Consider the following 23,480-nt stretch of genomic DNA (forward strand, 5'->3'; position numbering starts at 1 on the left):
GTCCCCGGCCGCGGGGCTCGCCAGGCGGGACGCAGGGCGCCGTGGCCGCCGCCCGCCCGCCGCTGAGGTAGGGTCACACGCAGGCACACTCGCGCGCCGACAGCTCGTGCACCGTGTGGTAGCGGCTGTGCGCGTCCAGGAAGGACACCTCGTCCTCGTAGGCCGTCGGGCGGCAGCAGGGCTGCGCGCGCACCCGCTCCCGCCGCACGCGCCGCCGCTGGCGGAGCCGCCGCAGCCCCAGGTCGTAGACGCGCGCGGCCGCCTCGCAGGCGCCTGCGCAGTAGCGGAACAGCACCGTCTCGTCGGACGCGTAGCCCAGGCCCAGCTCGCTCACGCGCACCTCGAGCTCGCGCAGCCCGCACGGCCGGCTCCCGGTCCGCGCGCGCCTCCGCCGGGGCCCCGCCCGACGACGCGGCCCCGCGGCCCCGCCGGCCCAGGGCGTCAGCTGGCGCAGCTCCACGGCGTCCGGGGCGCCCTGCAGCAGCGCTCGATCTGCGAGGACAGGGAGGGAAGGGGGGTCGCGGGGCGCCGCCGGATGCCCGACCGCAGGGCGCCCCCGCCTACAGCCCGCGCTGGGCCCGCTCGCTACCAGCAGCGCGCCCTGGACCCCGCCGAGGGGCCGCTCAGGGCCGGCTCCTCCTCCCCGGGGCTCCGGAGCGCTTTGCACCTGCGCCACGGTGAGCCGAGCTGACCCTGCTGTCTCACTCCCTGCTCACTGTGACCCTGTCCCTAGGCAGCCTCGCACTGGGGGATCTTCTTTCACTGAGCTGCTCCCACCTCTTTGCAGAAAAGAGAGGGAAGACTCGGCTGGGGGTGTTGTGATCCCAATCCCTGTCCCTGCTTGGCCCCAGTGCCCCCCGCTCCATGCTGGGATGCCTCCTGAAACTGGTACCTTTTCAGAACCGAACTCGGGAGCTACAGCCCATGCTCCAAGCCGCTCACCCTTTGGCTGAGCTGTTGCAGAGTCTCTGGCTCACTATTTGGGGCCCCACCCCCAAACCCACGCGTGTCCCTCTTGCTGCACCGTGTGCTGGGACTGTTTCTCCAACCATACCACCAAATCGGGGGTTTGAGCAGGTCAGAACGTGCAGAGGAGCCGCTCGCACTGAAGCCTGCATGTGAGGGTCCGGAGGGGTGGGGTCCTCACTGGGGCAGCAGCGAATATCACGGTCCCCCCCCATGCTGCAGGCGAGGCACCTGGGCATCCAAGAGGGCAGAGACTTGCCCAAGGCCACAGTACTAGCAGGTGGCAGAGAGAGGGACAAGGCCAAACAGCCTTCTTCCCCATTCCAGCACGTGCCCAAGTTTGGCCCACGTCCAACCCTCTGCTCCCACGGTTGCCAGGAGGTGCCCGGAGTCACAGATTCCCAGGGCCCGGGAGCCTAAATTTATTTCCAGACAGCTGTGCTGCCCCCGTACTCTGCAGCCCTGGGACAGACGGGCAGATGTGGCAAATTCAGGGGCGCTGGGAGAGGAACTGCAGGCAGGGGCTCCCAGCTGCTGAGCGGGTGGCAGGCATGCTTGCCGCTGGGTTGGACATCTTGAGTTGATCCCCCACGTGCCTAAGGTTAGCACCCCTGGCTCTCATAGGAGAAAGCTCACATGAGGTCTCAAAGAGTGGGGACTGTGTATATGTGTGTGGGGGTGGGGGCTCAGGAACCAGACAAACCTTGCTCTGAGCCTGGCTCTGCCACTTTCAGCCCTGTATAAATTCAGGCATGTGATGGCCCTGCTCTGTGCCTCAGTTTACCTGTCTGCTCAAGGATTCTTGCAGAGTCCGATTTGGCTGAGACTGGGCCAGTGGATGGCGGGGATCCACTGAGCACGTCTCCAGTTCTTGAAGCCCAGGGGCCAGAGCTGGGTGGCCAACCGGCCGCTCTGGGGTTAGGTTCAAGCCTGCCTCACCTTACTTAGGGTACCCTAACATCCCACCAGTAATGGCCTCACCCCTAAGGTATGCATCTACACAGTTATTCCAGGGGGCAGGGGCGGGGAGGGGGAGGCAGCCAGATACAGTACAGATGCCCAGTGAATTTGAATTTCAGATAAACAGTGAATAATCTCTTGGTATATCTGTCCCTGCCTCCCTCCAGCAGGCCTGGCCACCTGCACAGGGTCTGGAGCCCAAAGAGGAGATCAGCAGTAGCTCCCCCCACCCCCTCCCCCTCCTGCTCTGCCACCGCCCCGAGCCTGAAATTCCACCATCAGCGCTTTGGTCTCAGGCCCACCCCTGGGACCCCGTGGGCGGGGGGTGGGTGGGGTGGGGTGGGGTGGGGGGTGGAATCAGCGGCCACTCCTTCCCTTGGTTGGTAGGGCTGTGCCCTGGGACGGGGTGCAGGGGGGCCAGGCACCCGCCCATGGGCCGAGACCCTTCCCGGTGCCTGAGTCCCGGAGGCGGTGCCCCCGGGTCCACTCCGCGCACTGGGGATTGGGGGCCCCACCCGGGGCTCTGGGACGCGGGGTCCTGGACAGGGCTTCGGGGCCTGCAGGAGGAAGCGCGGGCGGAAGTGGAGCCCGTGCCCCAGGCCACCCTTGTCTATTGTGAGGACGAGAAAGGACTGTGTGGGGCGGCAGGGCGGGCGCCGACTCGCACGCGGGCCCCACGCACGCGCCGCGCCCTCACCTCGGGCTCCCGCGGGGACCGAGCGCGCGCGCCAGGTCGGGACCCCGCCCCCAGGTGGGCGTGGCCTGAGCGGGGGCGGGGCCGGGCTGGGGGCGGGGCGGCCTGGCCCCTGGCGCCCGCACTTCCACCTGGGCGCCCCGGCCCTTCCCGCCGCGTCTCTCCCACCCTGGTGCGTGTCCCGGGCTCCGTGCGTCCCTGTCTCAGTCTCTCTCTGCATTTCTAGGTCTCTCGGGGTCTCCCCCCACCCCGTCCCTGTCCACCCGCAGCGCGTTGGGCCTCGGGTCCTGCCTCCTCGTCCCCACGCCCTGCGCTGCGCGGTGGAGGCCGCTGGGGTCTAATCTCCCGGTGGCGCCCTGGCCCCGCAGCCCCGGAGCCTCGTTCCTGGTGACAGCGGAGCCCAGAGACCCCAGCTCCCTGCAACACGCCCCCCCGCCCGCCTTCCCCTGCCCACCCCCCCTCCCACCCCGCCAGGCCGTCGCGGGGATTTGCGCCCTCCTCCAGCCCCGCTACACTCAGCCTGCTTGTGGCCCCTGCAGGAACTTCCACATCCGGCCGCCCCCCGCCCCCGAGTCGGGGACCCGCTTACACTGGGCCAAGCGGGCGATCCGGGCGTCCAGGGTGCGAGGCGGCCGGCGCAGCGGGGCCAGCGCGGGTCCCAGGCGGTGGCTGAGGAGCAGGCCGTCGCGGCACATCCAGATGGAGAGCACCGAGCTGCAGAGTACCGAGGCCAAGGCTGCCGCCTTCCAGCGCTGCATCCTCGGCCTGCGGGCCCCGGGTGGTCAGCCACGCGGCCTCCGTCCGTCTGCCTGTAGGGAACGCACGCGAACAGGGCGCTGGGCCAGGCACCGGGGGCACGGCGGGGCCCCTGATTTCCATCCACTTCTGCGTAATGATCAGTCATAACGTCCACACGATTCATCAGGAACCCGCTGCACAAGGTCGTGAAAAATGCTGCCCTCGAAGAGGGCGGGTGCCGGGCGGGCGGTGGCAGGGGAAGCACCCCCATGCGGGGGTCCCACAGTGCTTCCCTGAATAGCCATGGAAGTTGAGACCCGAACAAGGAGGAGGGCATCTCAGCCAGGCACAGGACGCTGGCATCGCAGCAGCGGGAACAGCCGGTGCAAGGGCCCGAGCCTGGACCGACCAACGGGGGCCCATGCAGCCTGAGGCCGCGGTGGCTGGAGCCCAGTAGGCTTGGGGGCAGCCTGGAGGGGGGTGTGGGCGCCCCAGCAGGGGGCGCTGTGGGACCACGGGGTGGAGCTGAGATGGTGCTTAGAGCACAGCTTGAGAGGCAGGAGCCCGGGGTGGAGGGTGCCCCTTACGCGTTGGGGTCCCCGGGTGTGCAGCCCCGCCCTCTCTGAGCAGGTAAAGTGATGCCCGCAAGCGGCCGCGGCCGCCCGAAGCCGCCGCCGCCCCGGCACCCCAGCCTTTGCACAGTGCGGTCCTCCCACCCAGCACATCGCCCCTCCACCGCCTCGGCCCCTCTCCGCTCCCCGCTCCGTCTCGGCTTGGACGGGGCGGCCGTCTCCCCCGGGGCCTCGCCCCCAGCCCCGGGCCCCCGGGGTGGCCTGAGCGGGCCCCACTCGGGCACCGACGCCGGGGTGCCGGCCCGCAGGTCGCGGCGCGCTCGCTGCACACAGTAGGTGCCCCGACGCCCGCGCACCGGCGCCACCCCGCGGAGCCGCTCCCCGCCGCCGCCTCCGCGCGGCCCCAGCCCGCGTTTACATTCCCGGGGCGGCAGCCTGGTGTCGGGCCGCGCGGGGCCTGGCCGCCCGCCCGGTGTAAACATTTACACGGAACGCTGAGAGCCGGGCTGGACGCCGCTCAGCGCCCGCGCGGGGCTGTGGGGGGCCGGGCGCCCCCACGCGCTCCCCGGGCCGCCAGGCCAAGGGCCACTGCGCCGAGCCCGCGCTTGCTGCGTTTGCATTTCGGTTTTGCGTGGACCCCGCGGGGGGGCGTCTGGAGCCGCGGGTCCCCGCCACTCCCCACCCCCACCCCCGCCCCAGGGAATCCCCTTCGCTGGGCCTGTAGCAGGGGACAGTGATTAAGCGCCTGCTGTGTACCAGCCCGGGTGCTGAGCCCCGAAGGAGGCACCCCGATCTCCGTCTCTCAGCTGGGAAACTGAGGCCCAAACAGGTAGGGGCTTATCCAAGGGCGCAGCTAGAGGAGCTCTGGGATCGGAACCCGGGTTCTTGGGCAGGACGCCCGCATGGGCTGGGCCGGCTCCGGGCAGATGCTGTGGAGTCCCCCTGAGGACCGGCCAGGCTTGGGGGTGGGTCTGTGTTTGTTGGCACAGGGAGAAGGAGCTCCCCACACGGGGCCTGAGGGAAAGCTGGGGCGCCTGGAGGCGCAGGCCCTGGAGGGCGCCTGGCCTGTTGGGGGCACACTAGGGCGCGTGTGGCTGGATCAGAGGGAGCAGGGGGCGGGGAAGGGGCCCGGGCAGGTCACCCAGGCCTCGTAGGCCTCGTGGAGAATATCCCATAGTCAAGGTGATCCCGGCAGCCGGGACAGCCTCAGGTTGGGTGCCCAAACCTGCCCCTCTGCCCTAAAGGAGGGCCTGCCCTGTGTCCCCAACCCCCTGCCCACTGTCCCAGGCACATCCTGCGGCTGTCTGCCTCGCTATCTCCATTGGGCTGGATGGAGGCCCCTGCAGGGAGCCAGCCTCTGCTCCTGTGTGTGCGGAGGGCCTCCCATGGGGGGCGGTGCAGAGGCTGATGGGCCTTGGCCTAGAGCAGGCCCAGCCCAGAGCCCCCGGTGTCCTTGGAGCTGCAGCCCCCCTGGAGCTCTTGGGGGGCAGGCAAGAGGAGGCACCCCGGGTGGAGGGGCCCGGTAGGTGTGGCTGATAAGCGTCTCTTAACAATGGGCCTTTCAGGAAGGGGGTCACCCAACTGGTTTGTCTCTGGCAAGGGCCTGACCTAGAGGGGTACTGCGGGTGTGGGGTGTGGCACGTGATTCGGGGAGGGGGCCGCGTGTGCCCTCTGGGCTTCTCTGGGTCCTGGAGCCCCCTGGTCCTGGCTGGGGAGTGGGCACTCACACTCACTCACCCTTGGCCTTCAAGTCCTCAGACACACACTTGGGTGCTCTCACTCCCATGCACACCCAGACAGTCCTGGCTGCACACACTGGGACAGGCTATCCTCACTGTCCCAAACGCTGTCCCTCTTACATGCCTTGTTGTTACTCACCAACTCCAATATGATGGGGCTTGCACACTCAGGTGTTTCACACCCACATGGACATTTTCACAAATGTGGTACGCGCATCACCCCGCCTATCACACTCACACGGGTGGCTGGCTGATCTCACACTTGCATCCAAACAGGAGATCCTTTGCACAGGAGGGCATTGTCACACATATGCTCCACTATCACAAGCACATCCTAACTCGTGATTATAGGGACACACTGAAACACAATCACAGCCGCATACCTCAACAGTGTCACATCCACGTCTAATGTCTTTGAGTCACATACAGGAACACTCACAATTGGGCATGTTTATCCTCACACTCACATCATGATGACAGTTGAAGATGTAGCTGTTCATACATCACTGTATTTCATCCTCTCACAGATTCCCACTTGAGCATTTTCCATGACATTCACATGCTATCACTCTAGAAAAGTGGATTTTTAAAAAGATTCCAGGATAACTAACATACAGCATTCTGTTAGCTCCAGGTATACAATATTTTGATTCAACAATTTTATAGATTTCTCACTGCTCCTCAGAATCCCCATCCCTCCTCCCACTTCCCCTCTGGTAAGCACCACAGTGTTCTCTATAGGCAAGAGTCTGTTTCTTTGTCTCTCTTTTTATTTGTTTTGTGTCTTAAATTCGACATATGAGTGAAATCATATGGTATCTGGCTCTCTCTGCCTGACTCATTTCACTTAGCATAATACCCTCTAGATCTATTCTTGTAGTCTCAAATGGCAGGAATTCATTCTTTTTTATGGCTGAGTTATATTCCACTGTATATATATATATTTGCATATATATGCATACATATATGGAAAATATATATATATGGGAGATATATATAATGGAAGACACATATGTGAGATAAATATAGGAGATATATAAGGGAGATATATATGGGAGATATATATATATAAAATGGAGATATATATATATAATGGGAGATATATATGGGAGATATATATGGGAGATATATATACATATAAAATGGAGATATATATATAATGGGAGATATATATGTGAGATATATAAATGTGAGTTGTATGTGAGACATATATAGGAGATATATATATGGGAGAGAGATATATATATGGGAGAGAGATATATATGGAGGAGATATATATGGAGATATACATATATATGAGAGATATATAATAATGGGAGATATATATGTGAGATATATAGGAGATATATTACTGGGAGATATAAAATGGGAATATTTATATATTGGAGATAAATATATAGGAGATATATATATATGGAAGATTATATATATGGGAGATTATATTTATATATGGGAGAGATATATATGAATATATTTTTTAAGATTTTATTTATTTATTCATGAGAGACACAGAGAGAGAGAGAGAGAGAGGCAGAGACACAGGCAGAGGGAGAAGCAGGCTCCACGCAGGGAGCCCGATGTGGGACTCGATCCTGGGTCTGCAGGATCACACCCCAGGCTGCAGGCGGCGCCAAACTGCTGCACCACCGGGGCTGCCCTATGGGAGAGATATATATAGGGAGAGAGATATATGGGAGAAATATATATATGGGAGAGATATATATGGAGATATACATATATAAGGGAGATATATATAATGGGAGATATATATGTGAAATATATATATGAGATATATATGGGAGATATATATGGGAGATACATATATGGGAGATTATATTTATATATGGGAGATATATATATGGGAGACATATATATGGGAGATATACATATATATGGGAGATACATAATAATGGGAGATATATATAACAGGATATATATACATATGTGAGATATACATGTGTGAGATACATATTGAAGATATGTATATATATTGGAGATAATATTGGAGATATATATATTGGAGAGAGATATATATGGGAGATATATATATATGGGCGATATTTATATAATGTGAGATATATATATAGGAGATATATATATGGGATATATATTTATATATATGGGAGATATATATGAGATATATATATGGGAGATACATATATAGGAGATATATATATGGGAGATATATATATATATGGGCGATATTTATATATATGGAAGATATATATATGGAAGATATATATCCAAAGTGTAGATATATATAATGTGAGATATATATAAATGTGATTTATATGTGAGACATATATGTGAGATATATATGAGTGAGTTACATATGGAGAGATATATATATGGGAGCTATATATGTGATATATATGGGAGATATATATATGGGATGTATATAGGAGGTATATATATGGGATATATATATACACATATGCAGCATACATATACTTATATATGCATATATATGGTATATATATATATGGGATATATACATGAGAGAGATATATATATACGTGAGATATATATGGGAAATATATAGGAGATATATATATATATCGGATATATATGGGAGATGTATATATACACATATACACCATATATACAGGTATATGTATATATGGGAGATATATATGAGACATATATTGGAGATATATATATGGAGATATATATATACAAAATGTAGATATATATAATGGGAGATATATATATAAATGTGAGTTATATGTGAGATATATATGTGAGATGATATATATACATGTGAGACATATATACGTGAGATATATATATGTGAGTTATATATGGAGATATATGTGTGTGATATATATATGGGAGATACATATGGGATATATTTAGGAGATATATATATGGGATATATATGAGATATATATACACATATCATGAAGCATAAATATACAGATATATATGCATATATACATGGGAGATTGTATATATGCAGATATATATATGGGAGATATATATGAGAGAGATATATATGGGAGAGATAAACATGGGAGATATATAGATATATATATGTGAGATATATATGGGAAATATATAGGAGATATATATATGGGATATATATGAAAGATATATATACACATATACAGCATATATACAGTATATATATGGCAGACATATATGGGAGATATATATTTTGTATGAGAGAGATATATATGGGAGATATATATATTTATGGGAAATACATATATGGGACATATACATATATGTATATATCATACATATATAGAGATATAAGGGAGATAAATATGTATGTAGATATACATATATATTGGAGATATATAATGATGGGAGATATATATAACAGGAGATATATATATGTGATATATATATATATGTAAGAGAGATATATGTATGTCCCATCTTCTTTATCCATTCATCAGTGGATGGACACTTGGCTTCTTCCATAATTTGGCCATTGCAAATAATGCTGCAATAAACATAATGGTATCTTTGTAAATTAGTGTCTTCATCTGCTTTGCAAATACCTAGTAGAGGCATTCCTGGATCATGTACTTTTATTTTTACTTTTCTGAGGAACCTCCGTACTGTTTTCCACAGTGAACGCACCAGTTTTCATCCCCACCAACAGTACATAAGGGTGCTTTTTCCCTACGTCCTCTCCATCAATGTTGTCTCTTGTGTTGTTGATTTTAGCCGTTCTGATGGTGTGAGCCGATATTGCATTGCCATTCGCATTTGCATTTCCCTGGTAATGTGTGACGTTGAGCACCTTTTCATGTGTCCGTTGGCCATCTGGACGTCTTCTTTGGAGAAACATCTGTTCGCGTTGTCTGCCCATTTTTAAGTGGATTGTTTTTGTTTGGTGCTGTTTTCTGTTAGATGCCTATATATTTAGGGTGCTAACCCCTAATCAACTGTGTCACTTGCAAATACCTTCTCCCATCCCGTAGGTGTCTTGGTATGTTGGTTTGTGTCATTCACTGCGCAGAAACTTTTTATTTTGATGTAGTCCCAATAGTTTATTTTTAATTTTATTTCCTTTCCTCGGGAGTCCTATCTAGAAAAACGTTGCTATGGCTGATGTCAGAGACGTTACCGCCTGTGCTTTCTTCTAGGATTTTTATAGTTTCAGGTCTCACATTTAGGTCTTTAATCCATTTTGAGTTTATTTTGGAGCATACTGTACGAAAGTGGTCCAGTTTCATTCTTTTGCATGTAGCTGTCCAGCTTTCCCAACACCAAATGCAGAAGAGACTCTCCTTTTCCCCATTGCCTATGCTTGCCTCTTTTGTGGAAGATTAATTGACCATTTAATGATGGATTTATTTCTGGACTTGAATAAGTGGCTTTATTCACTCTTCGCAGCTGCCTAGTATTTTATTGTAGCAAGAGACCCCAGTTTGACCAGTCCCACATTGACGGATGTGAAGCTCCTCCAAAACACCCTGGTAGGCATGTCTGGCATTTGGGCCAATCCCTCGACATAGGGTTGGTGCATTTTAAATTATGATATTTCCCACCAACTATCCTTTCTTAGAAATTTTAGAGTAGCGTGTTACTTTTATTTTTTAAGATTTTATTTATTTATTCATGAAAGACGCAGAGAGAGAGAGAGAGAGAGGCAGAGACACAGGCAGAGTGAGAGGGAGGCTCCCTACGGAGAGCCTGATGTGGGACTCGATCCCTGGACCCCAGGATCACGGCCTAGAGTATCACATACTTTTGATAGAAAAGTAATGGAAGCCACCCGTTGCTTAATATTTTTCTAGTAGCCACATTTGAAGAAATGCAAAACAACCAGTGAAATTAATTTTAGTAAGGTTGTCTTCAACTCAATAGATTCTAACTAGTATTATTTCCATGAGTAATTGATATAAAAATTATTAAGATATTTATATCGACTCTTTGTACACCAGGGAAAGCCGGTGGTCTTTTACACTTGCGTCATCCCGAATTTCAACTCAGTTTTCATCGGTGATCCTCGGTGTGTATTTAGATTCCCTAAGTGGGACAGCTGAAGAAGCAGTTTGCACATCCAGGATGTTCCAAACATACTCCATTGAATTGACCATCAGAGGTGGTTTTTGGTTTTGTGTTTTCTCTTTTTATTTAAACATTTTACTTTTAAGTCATCTCTGTAACCAGCAAAAGGCTTGAACTCACAACCCCAACATCAAGAGAGGCATGCTCTACCCACTGAGCCACGAGGGGACCTACTTTCTCTATTGAGGTTGTTTTAGATTCACAGAAGAGAGTATCAGTTGTTAAATCTAAATCAGATTAAAATCTGCTGTTTCTCAGACCCCAGGGCCACCTGGCCCGGGATCCACAGCCTTATGAGGCCTGCGGCCACTGACTCCCAAGGTGCGGGGACAGAGCCACTCCCCGTCCCAGAGAGCCCCGGGGTGGACGGTGCCCGCTCTATGTGGAGCTCCACCTGCAGAGTGGGAGAGGAGTTGGGGGGTTAGGTCGGGAGGGGAGACTTTGGGTCTGGATCCTAATGGCTCTAGAGGGGTGTACTTGGGCAAGAGCCGTGCACGTGTACCTGAACCTCACTATTGTCCTGTGTACGGTGGGCAATCCAGGGCGGCGGGAAGCGGGGCAGGCAGAGACAAGGTTCTAGATTTCTTACTCCAGGGGTTGGGGTCCGGATCCAGGGAGGACATTGTGACTGTCTGCGGGATCGGCTAGGACCCGGGAAAGGAGGCACGTGGAACACCTGGGATCACCCAGCACAGGCCCAGGGGGCTCTCTCTGAGCACTACTGACCCAACGCGGAGTAACACATCAAGCTCACACTGGCATCCCTAACACTTCCTGTGCTCTCCCCACAAACTGGCCAGGCTCTCCTGCACCCCAGGCCTCTGCATGGGCTGTCCCCTTAGATGGGAACACCTTGTCCCCCAAGCTCTCCTGGTACCTGGTGAGCTCTTGCCTAACCTACAAGGCCCGAGCCCACTGTAGCCCTCCCAGAGACCTGGGTTCAAGCCTCTACTCCGGGGCAGTGGGGAAGAGTCTGGCAAAGGCTGGGAGGGGCAAGGGCAAAGGCAAGGTGGGACGTGAGAGCCCCGGGGAGCTACTCCACCTCCCTGGGACCCCTCTCCAGATTCAGAGGCTGCGGAGCCTGGGCTCTGGGGCCAGACTCCACTGCTGGGATTCCAGCTATGCCTTTGTCTCCCACCGAGTCACCTGGCCTCAGGTGGCTCATCTGTAAACTTGCAAAGAGCAACAGTGCTGACCTCAGGACTCAAGAATGTCACTTGGGAAACCCAGGTTTGTGGGCAGGCGTGGGCTTCACGGTTCCTATCACTGATGCTGTCTCTGACCCCACCCCTTCCCCGCCCTCCCCAGCTGCACTGACCCATGGATCCACACATCCTGGCCAAGATCCGATGTCCCTGGCGCCACTATCTCTTCGGGGTGCTGTTCCAACTGCTTTTGGCTCTGTGTTTCTTCTCTTACATGCGTTGGTCCCAGGAAGAGCCCGTGTGGTTCTCCATGTCCAGGACCAACACAGCAGAGTCTCCCGCCACTGGCTCCCAACGGGTCAGGCAGGCCCAGTGACCTCCCAAGGGGCACCCTGCCAGGCCACCCGTGGGTCCTCTGCCTGCCGGCCCCTGCTGCTCCTGCTGTGGACGTGGCCATTCCACCACCCTGTGGCTCTGTCCCCCTGCTCAGATATGTGGCCGGGCACGACCGACTGCCGGATGACTGCCAACCGCAGCGTGTACCCTGAGGCAGACGCAGTCCTGGTGCATCACCGAGAGGTCAGCTACAGGCCGAAGGAGCAGCTCCCGACGTCCCCTCGGCCACCTGGCCAGCGCTGGGTCTGGTTACAGCATGGAATCGCCCAGCCACTGCGCTCAGCTGAAGGCCTTGGATGGATATTTCAATCTCACCATGTCCTACCGCAGAGACTCGGACATCTTCACGCCCTACGGCTGGCTGGAGCCATGGCCGGGCCAGCCAGCCGCGCCCCTGGTCAACCTCTCGGCCAAGACCGAGCTGGTGGCCTGGGTGGTGTCCAACTGGAGGGAGGACTCGGTAAGGGTGCGGTACTACCACAAGCTGCAAGCTCACGTCCAAGTGGATGTGTATGGACAGCGCCACAAGCCTCTGCCACAGAGGAACATGATCCAGACGCTGTCCCAATACAAGTTCTACCTGGCTTTCGAGAACTCCTTGCATCGCGACTACATCACGGAGAAGCTGTGGAGGAATGCCCTGGACGCCTGGGCCGTGCCCGTGGTGCTGGGCCCCAGCAGGAAGAGCTATGAACAATTCCTGCCTGCCGACGCCTTCATCCACGTCGACGACTTCCAGAACCCCAAGGACCTGGCCCAGTACCTGCTGTCCCTGGACAAGGACGACGCCCGCTACCTCGCCTACTTCCGCTGGCGGGAGACACTGCGGCCTCGCACCTTCAGCTGGTCCCTGATGTTCTGCAAAGCCTGCTGGCGGCTGCAACAGGAGTCCGCCTACCAGACGGTGCCCAGCATAGCCTCCTGGTTCACCTGACGGGCAGCTTGGGCCCGGGCTGCTCCGCACCACACCTGCTGGGCACCTCACCTGCCCGGGACTCCTCCGCTGCAGGAGGGGCGTCTACACCTCCTGGGAATGACACCTGCCAAGAATCCCACCTGCCTGGGACCTGGGTGGCTGGAGAGCTCACTGACCTGGGACTTCAGCTACCACACTCTGAGCCAGGAGTTGGGCTCCGGCGACCTTACCTGCTGGGGCCTCAATCCTGGGGGTCTCAGCTGCTGGGGACTTTGGCTGTCGGTGACCACATGGCTGGGGATCGGCACCCAGACACCTAGCCTCACTGGGACTCACCTGGGAGGAGCCCCACCAGATGCGGTGCCCCTGCTACACACCTCGCCCACTAACGCCTCACCCCAGGCAACTGGCCTTGGGGTCCCGCTCCCCGCTGATGGGTCTGCTGGGTCTGGGAGTGGTTATCTTGCTGTTGTGGACTGCCCGTGGGGCACGCCGATGGGCAATACTGGCACCATTCTCCAGATGGGAATCTTCTGGTAAACCCGGTGTCTTCTCCCTGATTCCAGAACAGCCGTTCTCACCCCAGGGTGACTCTGTCTTCCAGGGCGCCCTCCGCAAAGTGTTGGGAGGCTTGTGGCGGTCACAGCTGTACATGGCCTGATAGCACCCAGTGGGTGGGGGCCGGGGATGCCCGATCCACAGTTCACAGGCCCAGCACAGCCCGACAACCAAGAGTGGCTTAGTCACCAGTGTCAAGAGGTGGAAAAAACCTCAGTTCAAGCCTCACAGTGGTGGGGGAGGTGTGTGAAGGCCAGGCAGTCTGGGTTCAGGGGGAGCAGGCCCTGCCAGCAAAGGTGAGGGGGAAGACCGTGGGAGCCGTGAGAGTGTGTGATAAGTGGTGACCCAGGGGTCTGCGAGTGAGACCACTGGCTTCGGTACCCCACGGGGTGCGGGCAAACCGCTGACCCCTGTGATTTTGCCCACGAGAGCTAACTGTGTCCCTTCTAGTGTGATGGTGAGTGACGACTCAGCATATGCATATGGGCTGCGTGAGCACGTGTGATCCAATGGGCTCAGCCCCACGGAGCTCCACACTGTGCTGCCTGTGTGTGTGTGTGTGTGTGTGTGTGTTGTGCAAGGGAGTGCTGTGCACCACAGAGAATCCCAGGCCTGGGGTCCGTGGGGGCAGCTGAGTTCTGCTCCAATTCTCTGGTGGGCTGGGCCAGCGCCCTGTGGTTGGGCTGTTGGAACTGACTGGGAGACCAGGAGGCTGAGGCGCCAGGGGGCCTTGAGAGGGTGAACACACAGCCGTCTCGCGCCCGTGTCCACACACACACACACACACACACACACACACTTACTGGCCTCAGGGGCAGCCAACCTGCGTTCCAAGGTCACTTTCCCACTAGTGCATCCGGGGCTCAGTAACTTCCACCTCTGTGGCTCAGGGCCATCTGGGATGGGGAAACTGAGGCTTGGCTTCTGCTCAAGCAGACGGGGACCCCGGCTTGTCTGCCACGGCTGGGCTGAGTCAGCCCAAACAGAGGGGGAATCCACCACCCCAAACCTCAGAGTCAGGAGACAGAGTACAAGGCTGGGTGGGGAACCCAGCCACCCTCAGCCCTGAAACTGCCTTCCCAGCAGACCACCCATGGGCTGGGGCCTGGCTGCCAGGCCCTGCTCCCAGGAACCCCTGGAAGTCCTGCCTGTTACCTGCCTCGGGGTGTCAGCTGCAGCCGGGGACCTGGGTGGTGGGGAACTGGGGAGTGGCCTGCTGGGCTGGATGATCCTTCCCGGGGCACCTTCTGCTTTGGGCCCTCAGGGTTCCGGATGGGGACCGGGTCTGGGAAGGGCCTGGTGCTGAGGAGGCGGCCCTGAGCTCACTGTCAGGGAAGGAGGGGGGAGGTCATTCTAGGGGAACAGTGGGGAGGGAAGGGGCTGCTACCCGGAGCTCCGGTGGGGGTGAGGGCAGAGGGGAAGAGCAGTGTGGGCTGCAGAGGGGCTTGTGCCCTCCAGGAGCCACTCTGACCGGCAGGAGGGGGGCTCCCTGCCCACAGGTCTGCAGGGTGTCAGCCCCTGCCGCGCCCCTCCCGGGACCCACCCACCCTCCCCTTGGTCTGGGAACCCAGCACCCCGCTGTGTCCCGGACCTGCCAAGCAGCAAGGTGACACCGCTTTTTCTGTCCTCCTCGGGGACGCGTCGTCAATCCCCCCCGGAGCTGCGGCCAGGGCTTTTATGGGACCAGGACCTGGTCCCTGGGGACGCGGCTCTGCCCCAGCAGGCGCCGGTTTCGGCCTGGACGGGCCTGGCGCCCGCCCCAGACCTATCCCCACAGGGAGACGCGCAGCGCACATGTATTTTTAGCAAGTGAAAAGAGATAGTGGCTGTGAGTTCACGCCGGTGGGGGCGGACGGGGCCTGAGCACGCCCGTGGGGACGGAGGCCTGGTCCACCTGGACCTCTGACTCGTCCTCGGCACCGGGTGCCCCGTCCCATCCCGGGCCGCACCTTACGGGACCCGTCCCTGTCCCGGTGCAGCTGCCCCCCCCCCCCCGCGGGAGGTGACCCCCCCCCCCCCCGGGCCCCGGGACGCGGAATCACGAGCCAGGCTCCGTCTTCCACACTTTACTCGGTGCAGGTACTGGAGAGTCGCGAGGCCCCGCCGCACCCGCCGCACCTGCCGCGCACGCGCAGTCCCCGGCCGCGGGGCTCGCCAGGCGGGACGCAGGGCGCCGTGGCCGCCGCCCGCCCGCCGCTGAGGTAGGGTCACACGCAGGCACACTCGCGCGCCGACAGCTCGTGCACCGTGTGGTAGCGGCTGTGCGCGTCCAGGAAGGACACCTCGTCCTCGTAGGCCGTCGGGCGGCAGCAGGGCTGCGCGCGCACCCGCTCCCGCCGCACGCGCCGCCGCTGGCGGAGCCGCCGCAGCCCCAGGTCGTAGACGCGCGCGGCCGCCTCGCAGGCGCCTGCGCAGTAGCGGAACAGCACCGTCTCGTCGGACGCGTAGCCCAGGCCCAGCTCGCTCACGCGCACCTCGAGCTCGCGCAGCCCGCACGGCCGGCTCCCGGTCCGCGCGCGCCTCCGCCGGGGCCCCGCCCGACGACGCGGCCCCGCGGCCCCGCCGGCCCAGGGCGTCAGCTGGCGCAGCTCCACGGCGTCCGGGGCGCCCTGCAGCAGCGCTCGATCTGCGAGGACAGGGAGGGAAGGGGGGTCGCGGGGCGCCGCCGGATGCCCGACCGCAGGGCGCCCCCGCCTACAGCCCGCGCTGGGCCCGCTCGCTACCAGCAGCGCGCCCTGGACCCCGCCGAGGGGCCGCTCAGGGCCGGCTCCTCCTCCCCGGGGCTCCGGAGCGCTTTGCACCTGCGCCACGGTGAGCCGAGCTGACCCTGCTGTCTCACTCCCTGCTCACTGTGACCCTGTCCCTAGGCAGCCTCGCACTGGGGGATCTTCTTTCACTGAGCTGCTCCCACCTCTTTGCAGAAAAGAGAGGGAAGACTCAGGCTGGGGGTGTTGTGATCCCAATCCCTGTCCCTGCTTGGCCCCAGTGCCCCCCGCTCCATGCTGGGATGCCTCCTGAAACTGGTACCTTTTCAGAACCGAACTCGGGAGCTACAGCCCATGCTCCAAGCCGCTCACCCTTTGGCTGAGCTGTTGCAGAGTCTCTGGCTCACTATTTGGGGCCCCACCCCCAAACCCACGCGTGTCCCTCTTGCTGCACCGTGTGCTGGGACTGTTTCTCCAACCATACCACCAAATCGGGGGTTTGAGCAGGTCAGAACGTGCAGAGGAGCCGCTCGCACTGAAGCCTGCATGTGAGGGTCCGGAGGGGTGGGGTCCTCACTGGGGCAGCAGCGAATATCACGGTCCCCCCCCATGCTGCAGGCGAGGCACCTGGGCATCCAAGAGGGCAGAGACTTGCCCAAGGCCACAGTACTAGCAGGTGGCAGAGAGAGGGACAAGGCCAAACAGCCTTCTTCCCCATTCCAGCACGTGCCCAAGTTTGGCCCACGTCCAACCCTCTGCTCCCACGGTTGCCAGGAGGTGCCCGGAGTCACAGATTCCCAGGGCCCGGGAGCCTAAATTTATTTCCAGACAGATGTGCTGCCCCCGTACTCTGCAGCCCTGGGACAGACGGGCAGATGTGGCAAATTCAGGGGCGCTGGGAGAGGAACTGCAGGCAGGGGCTCCCAGCTGCTGAGCGGGTGGCAGGCATGCTTGCGGCTGGGTTGGACATCTTGAGTTGATCCCCCACGTGCCTAAGGTTAGCACCCCTGGCTCTCATAGGAGAAAGCTCACATGAGGTCCCAAAGAGTGGGGACTGTGTATATGTGTGTGGGGGTGGGGGCTCAGGAATCAGACAAACCTTGCTCTGAGCCTGGCTCTGCCACTTTCAGCCCTGTATAAATTCAGGCATGTGATGGCCCTGCTCTGTGCCTCAGTTTACCTGTCTGCTCAAGGATTCTTGCAGAGTCCGATTTGGCTGAGACTGGGCCAGTGGATGGCGGGGATCCACTGAGCACGTCTCCAGTTCTTGAAGCCCAGGGGCCAGAGCTGGGTGGCCAACCGGCCGCTCTGGGGTTAGGTTCAAGCCTGCCTCACCTTACTTAGGGTACCCTAACATCCCACCAGTAATGGCCTCACCCCTAAGGTATGCATCTACACAGTTATTCCAGGGGGCAGGGGCGGGGAGGGGGAGGCAGCCAGATACAGTACAGATGCCCAGTGAATTTGAATTTCAGATAAACAGTGAATAATCTCTTGGTATATCTGTCCCTGCCTCCCTCCAGCAGGCCTGGCCACCTGCACAGGGTCTGGAGCCCAAAGAGGAGATCAGCAGTAGCTCCCCCCACCCCCTCCCCCTCCTGCTCTGCCACCGCCCCGAGCCTGAAATTCCACCATCAGCGCTTTGGTCTCAGGCCCACCCCTGGGACCCCGTGGGCGGGGGGTGGGTGGGGTGGGGTGGGGTGGGGGGTGGAATCAGCGGCCACTCCTTCCCTTGGTTGGTAGGGCTGTGCCCTGGGACGGGGTGCAGGGGGGCCAGGCACCCGCCCATGGGCCGAGACCCTTCCCGGTGCCTGAGTCCCGGAGGCGGTGCCCCCGGGTCCACTCCGCGCACTGGAGATTGGGGGCCCCACCCGGGGCTCTGGGACGCGGGGTCCTGGACAGGGCTTCGGGGCCTGCAGGAGGAAGCGCGGGCGGAAGTGGAGCCCGTGCCCCAGGCCACCCTTGTCTATTGTGAGGACGAGAAAGGACTGTGTGGGGCGGCAGGGCGGGCGCCGACTCGCACGCGGGCCCCACGCACGCGCCGCGCCCTCACCTCGGGCTCCCGCGGGGACCGAGCGCGCGCGCCAGGTCGGGACCCCGCCCCCAGGTGGGCGTGGCCTGAGCAGGGGCGGGGCCGGGCTGGGGGCGGGGCGGCCTGGCCCCTGGCGCCCGCACTTCCACCTGGGCGCCCCGGCCCTTCCCGCCGCGTCTCTCCCACCCTGGTGCGTGTCCCGGGCTCCGTGCGTCCCTGTCTCAGTCTCTCTCTGCATTTCTAGGTCTCTCGGGGTCTCCCCCACCCCGTCCCTGTCCACCCGCAGCGCGTTGGGCCTCGGGTCCTGCCTCCTCGTCCCCACGCCCTGCGCTGCGCGGTGGAGGCCGCTGGGGTCTAATCTCCCGGTGGCGCCCTGGCCCCGCAGCCCCGGAGCCTCGTTCCTGGTGACAGCGGAGCCCAGAGACCCCAGCTCCCTGCAACACGCCCCCCCGCCCGCCTTCCCCTGCCCACCCCCCCTCCCACCCCGCCAGGCCGTCGCGGGGATTTGCGCCCTCCTCCAGCCCCGCTACACTCAGCCTGCTTGTGGCCCCTGCAGGAACTTCCACATCCGGCCGCCCCCCGCCCCCGAGTCGGGGACCCGCTTACACTGGGCCAAGCGGGCGATCCGGGCGTCCAGGGTGCGAGGCGGCCGGCGCAGCGGGGCCAGCGCGGGTCCCAGGCGGTGGCTGAGGAGCAGGCCGTCGCGGCACATCCAGATGGAGAGCACCGAGCTGCAGAGTACCGAGGCCAAGGCTGCCGCCTTCCAGCGCTGCATCCTCGGCCTGCGGGCCCCGGGTGGTCAGCCACGCGGCCTCCGTCCGTCTGCCTGTAGGGAACGCACGCGAACAGGGCGCTGGGCCAGGCACCGGGGGCACGGCGGGGCCCCTGATTTCCATCCACTTCTGCGTAATGATCAGTCATAACGTCCACACGATTCATCAGGAACCCGCTGCACAAGGTCGTGAAAAATGCTGCCCTCGAAGAGGGCGGGTGCCGGGCGGGCGGTGGCAGGGGAAGCACCCCCATGCGGGGGTCCCACAGTGCTTCCCTGAATAGCCATGGAAGTTGAGACCCGAACAAGGAGGAGGGCATCTCAGCCAGGCACAGGACGCTGGCATCGCAGCAGCGGGGAGCAGCCGGTGCAAGGGCCCGAGCCTGGACAGACCAACGGGGGCCCATGCAGCCTGAGGCCGCGGTGGCTGGAGCCCAGTAGGCTTGGGGGCAGCCTGGAGGGGGGTGTGGGCGCCCCAGCAGGGGGCGCTGTGGGACCACGGGGTGGAGCTGAGATGGTGCTTAGAGCACAGCTTGAGAGGCAGGAGCCCCGGGGTGGAGGGTGCCCCTTACGCGTTGGGGTCCCCGGGTGTGCAGCCCCGCCCTCTCTGAGCAGGTAAAGTGATGCCCGCAAGCGGCCGCGGCCGCCCGAAGCCGCCGCCGCCCCGGCACCCCAGCCTTTGCACAGTGCGGTCCTCCCACCCAGCACATCGCCCCTCCACCGCCTCGGCCCCTCTCCGCTCCCCGCTCCGTCTCGGCTTGGACGGGGCGGCCGTCTCCCCCGGGGCCTCGCCCCCAGCCCCGGGCCCCCGGGGTGGCCTGAGCGGGCCCCACTCGGGCACCGACGCCGGGGTGCCGGCCCGCAGGTCGCGGCGCGCTCGCTGCACAGAGTAGGTGCCCCGACGCCCGCGCACCGGCGCCACCCCGCGGAGCCGCTCCCCGCCGCCGCCTCCGCGCGGCCCCAGCCCGCGTTTACATTCCCGGGGCGGCAGCCTGGTGTCGGGCCGCGCGGGGCCTGGCCGCCCGCCCGGTGTAAACATTTACACGGAACGCTGAGAGCCGGGCTGGACGCCGCTCAGCGCCCGCGCGGGGCTGTGGGGGGCCGGGCGCCCCCACGCGCTCCCCGGGCCGCCAGGCCAAGGGCCACTGCGCCGAGCCCGCGCTTGCTGCGTTTGCATTTCGGTTTTGCGTGGACCCCGCGGCGGGGGGTCTGGAGCCGCGGGTCCCCGCCACTCCCCACCCCCACCCCCCGCCCCAGGGAATCCCCGGCGCTGGGCCCGTATCAGGGGACAGTGATTAAGCGCCTGCTGTGTACCAGCCCGGGTGCTGAGCCCCGAAGGAGGCACCCGGATCTCCGTCTCTCAGCTGGGAAACTGAGGCCCAAACAGGTAGGGGCTTATCCAAGGGCGCAGCTAGAGGAGCTCTGGGATCGGAACCCGGGTTCTTGGGCAGGACGCCCGCATGGGCTGGGCCGGCTCCGGGCAGATGCTGTGGAGTCCCCCTGAGGACCGGCCAGGCTTGGGGGTGGGTCTGTGTTTGTTGGCACAGGGAGAAGGAGCTCCCCACACGGGGCCTGAGGGAAAGCTGGGGCGCCTGGAGGCGCAGGCCCTGGAGGGCGCCCGGCCTGTTGGGGGCACACTAGGGCGCGTGTGGCTGGATCAGAGGGAGCAGGGGGCGGGGAAGGGGCCCGGGCAGGTCACCCAGGCCTCGTAGGCCTCGTGGAGAATATCCCATAGTCAAGGTGATCCCGGCAGCCGGGACAGCCTCAGGTTGGGTGCCCAAACCTGCCCCTCTGCCCTAAAGGAGGGCCTGCCCTGTGTCCCCAACCCCCTGCCCACTGTCCCAGGCACATCCTGCGGCTGTCTGCCTCGCTATCTCCACTGGGCTGGATGGAGGCCCCTGCAGGGAGCCAGCCTCTGCTCCTGTGTGTGCGGAGGGCCTCCCATGGGGGGCGGTGCAGAGGCTGATGGGCCTCGGCCTAGAGCAGGCCCAGCCCAGAGCCCCCGGTGTCCTTGGAGCTGCAGCCCCCCTGGAGCTCTTGGGGGGCAGGCAAGAGGAGGGCCCCGGGTGGAGGGGCCCGGTAGGTGTGGCTGATAAGCGTCTCTTAACAATGGGCCTTTCAGGAAGGGGGTCACCCAACTGGTTTGTCTCTGGCAAGGGCCTGACCTAGAGGGGTGCTGCAGGTGTGGGGTGTGGCACGGGCCTCGGGGAGGGGGCCGCGTGTGCCTTCTGGGCTTCTCTGGGTCCTGGAGCCCCCTGGTCCTGGCTGGGGGGTGGGTGCTCACACTCACTCACCCTTGGCCTTCACGTCCTCAGACACACACTTGGGTGCTCATTCCCGTGCACACCCAGACCCTCCTGGCCACACAGACTGGGACAGGCTGTCCTCACTGCCTCAAATGCTGTCCCTCTTACATGCTGTGTTGTTGCTCACCAACTCCAACATGATGGGGCTTGCACACTCAGGTGTTTCACATACACATGGGCATTTACACGTTGCAACACACACAAGCCCACTAACACACCTACATACATGGGTGGCTGTTTTCACACTTGCATCCAAACAGGAGCACACTTACATGGGAAGGCATTGTCATACACGTATTCCTATATTATCACATTCCCAGAAGTTTTTACTACTCACATCTTCAAGTAATATCACGCTGACAGACACAACCACAATCACTAATTGGGTGTGTTCACAATCATATAATCAAACATGATTATACTCCCATATTTGAACACAATCACACACTGTATCATTCTCATAACACACACCTGATCACTACTCGGCTCATATCCCAGTGTCTTGCACTCATATGCTTGAACCTTCACACATAGGCATGTTTACACTGTCATACATTATGACAGCCATGTTGACATGCCGGTGTATCTCACACTCACACATGCTCACATGTGAGCATTTTCCACCACACTCACAGGTTATCATATTTGAATACTACCATGCTCACAGACACTAGCATGTTTTCACACTTGTACACTCTCATACTGCACAGGCCAGCTGCCCTTGCCCTTTGGAGCTGTCACACTCCCATTGTCTCACACTCCCGGCCACTCAGATGTTCTTAGCCTCTTGCACTCTTGGGAGCTCCCACACGAGCGTTTTCACACTCGTGGGGAAAAATACACATTGTCTCTGGCATGCTGGCATGGGGAAGAGGCATGGCCACACAGGTGTGCCACTCCTGAGCCTTCTCCTGGGCCCTGGGACCTGTGCACGCTCATGCACACAAACCTGTGGGCCTGGGGTGTCCCGTATTGTTCACATGCTGGCCTGGCGCCAAACCGGGCCTGCCACCTGCTTGTCTCTGCCATTCTCACATCCTGGCCACACACCCAGACACTCGGGCACACACCTGTGAATGCTCCACTGGTGCCGTTGGGCTCTCAAGTACGGAGGTTCTCGGCACAGAGTGATCGGCACAGAGGCATGATGGGCTGTGAGGCGAAGGGAAGCAGAGGAGGCCGATGACCCAGGAGAGAACTGCCCCGTCCCGGGGACTGGTACGTGGCCCAGGCCTCACCTGCCTGCATCTCAGGAGCCTCCGTGCTCCCGGACAGGGCCTGGCCAGCGGTCTCCTCTCAGCTCCCAGAAAATGTCCAGACTCTGGAGGATTCTCACTGCCCAGGGAAGGGAGCACCCTCCTTTCTTGGGGCCGTGACAGCCTGAACTGCAGGAAGTGGTTTCAGGGAGGCCCTCACTTCTAGCTGGAGACCACAGATGTGTCTGGGGCTGAGACGAGGCTCAGACAGGGGTGATGAGTAACCCAGAGTCACACAGCCAGGCAAGCCCTTCCAATCATCCAAGGTAAAGATAGAGTGAGGGTGTGGGCATGTGGGTGTTTCTGGAAGCCTCCTTTGTAGGGCCAAGAAATTCTGCTCATTATCCTGGTGCCCAGGCAACGCCCTGAGGCTCCACCTTTCAGTGGAGCTCCCAGGAGACACAGGCCAGGCATACCTGTTCTCGAGGTCAACAGCCTCCTTCCTGCAGAGCTCCTGGCCTCAGGGAGGCACCTGTTTCATGCTCACCCCCAGGGAGAGGAAGGATGGAAGGGGACACTTCCGTCCATCCACTGATCTCTCCAGTCTGAGGGACGCCTTGAATCGGGGCCTGCCCCCAGTTGGCAAACTCCTAGGCATCCCTCAGAGCCCTGGGTCCTATTGGTCCTCCTCCAGGAAGCCATCCTGGCTTCCCATCTTGGATCCCCAGCTGTGGGTCCCCCCTCTTACCCAGCCAGG

At 59.4% G+C, this 23,480-nt stretch overlaps 2 protein-coding genes, 1 non-coding gene and 1 pseudogene across 3 annotated transcripts in view; 2 read left to right on the plus strand and 2 right to left on the minus strand.

The window, feature by feature from the left end:
* Window positions 1-19,193, minus strand: NRTN (neurturin). The gene is made up of 3 exons (XM_038567626.1): window positions 19,056-19,193; window positions 3,210-3,429; window positions 1-492 (listed from the first exon to the last, which is right to left on the minus strand). The coding sequence occupies exons 2-3, from the start codon at window positions 3,376-3,378 to the stop codon at window positions 74-76; spliced, it is 588 nt and encodes a 195-aa protein (XP_038423554.1). The 5' UTR covers window positions 3,379-3,429; window positions 19,056-19,193; the 3' UTR covers window positions 1-73.
* LOC119864769 lies at window positions 4,608-13,685 on the plus strand (annotated as a pseudogene).
* LOC119864770 (neurturin) overlaps window positions 15,847-23,480 on the minus strand; it is a 14,200-nt gene continuing 6,566 nt past the window's right edge. Inside the window, exons 2-3 of the mRNA XM_038567625.1 lie at window positions 19,056-19,275; window positions 15,847-16,338 (exon numbers count right to left, since the gene is read on the minus strand). Coding sequence (XP_038423553.1) covers window positions 15,920-16,338; window positions 19,056-19,224 — 588 coding nt within the window. The 5' untranslated portion in view covers window positions 19,225-19,275 and the 3' untranslated portion in view covers window positions 15,847-15,919. The remainder of the gene's footprint in view (window positions 16,339-19,055; window positions 19,276-23,480) is intronic.
* Window positions 20,490-23,480, plus strand: part of LOC111091392 — a 5,632-nt gene continuing 2,641 nt past the window's right edge. Inside the window, exon 1 of the transcript XR_005375197.1 lies at window positions 20,490-20,608. This is a non-coding gene — a transcript (3-galactosyl-N-acetylglucosaminide 4-alpha-L-fucosyltransferase FUT3-like). The remainder of the gene's footprint in view (window positions 20,609-23,480) is intronic.

Source organism: Canis lupus, chromosome 20 (genome assembly GCF_011100685.1).
Source record: "Canis lupus familiaris isolate Mischka breed German Shepherd chromosome 20, alternate assembly UU_Cfam_GSD_1.0, whole genome shotgun sequence".
In the NCBI taxonomy this organism is placed as follows: Eukaryota; Metazoa; Chordata; class Mammalia; order Carnivora; family Canidae; genus Canis; species Canis lupus.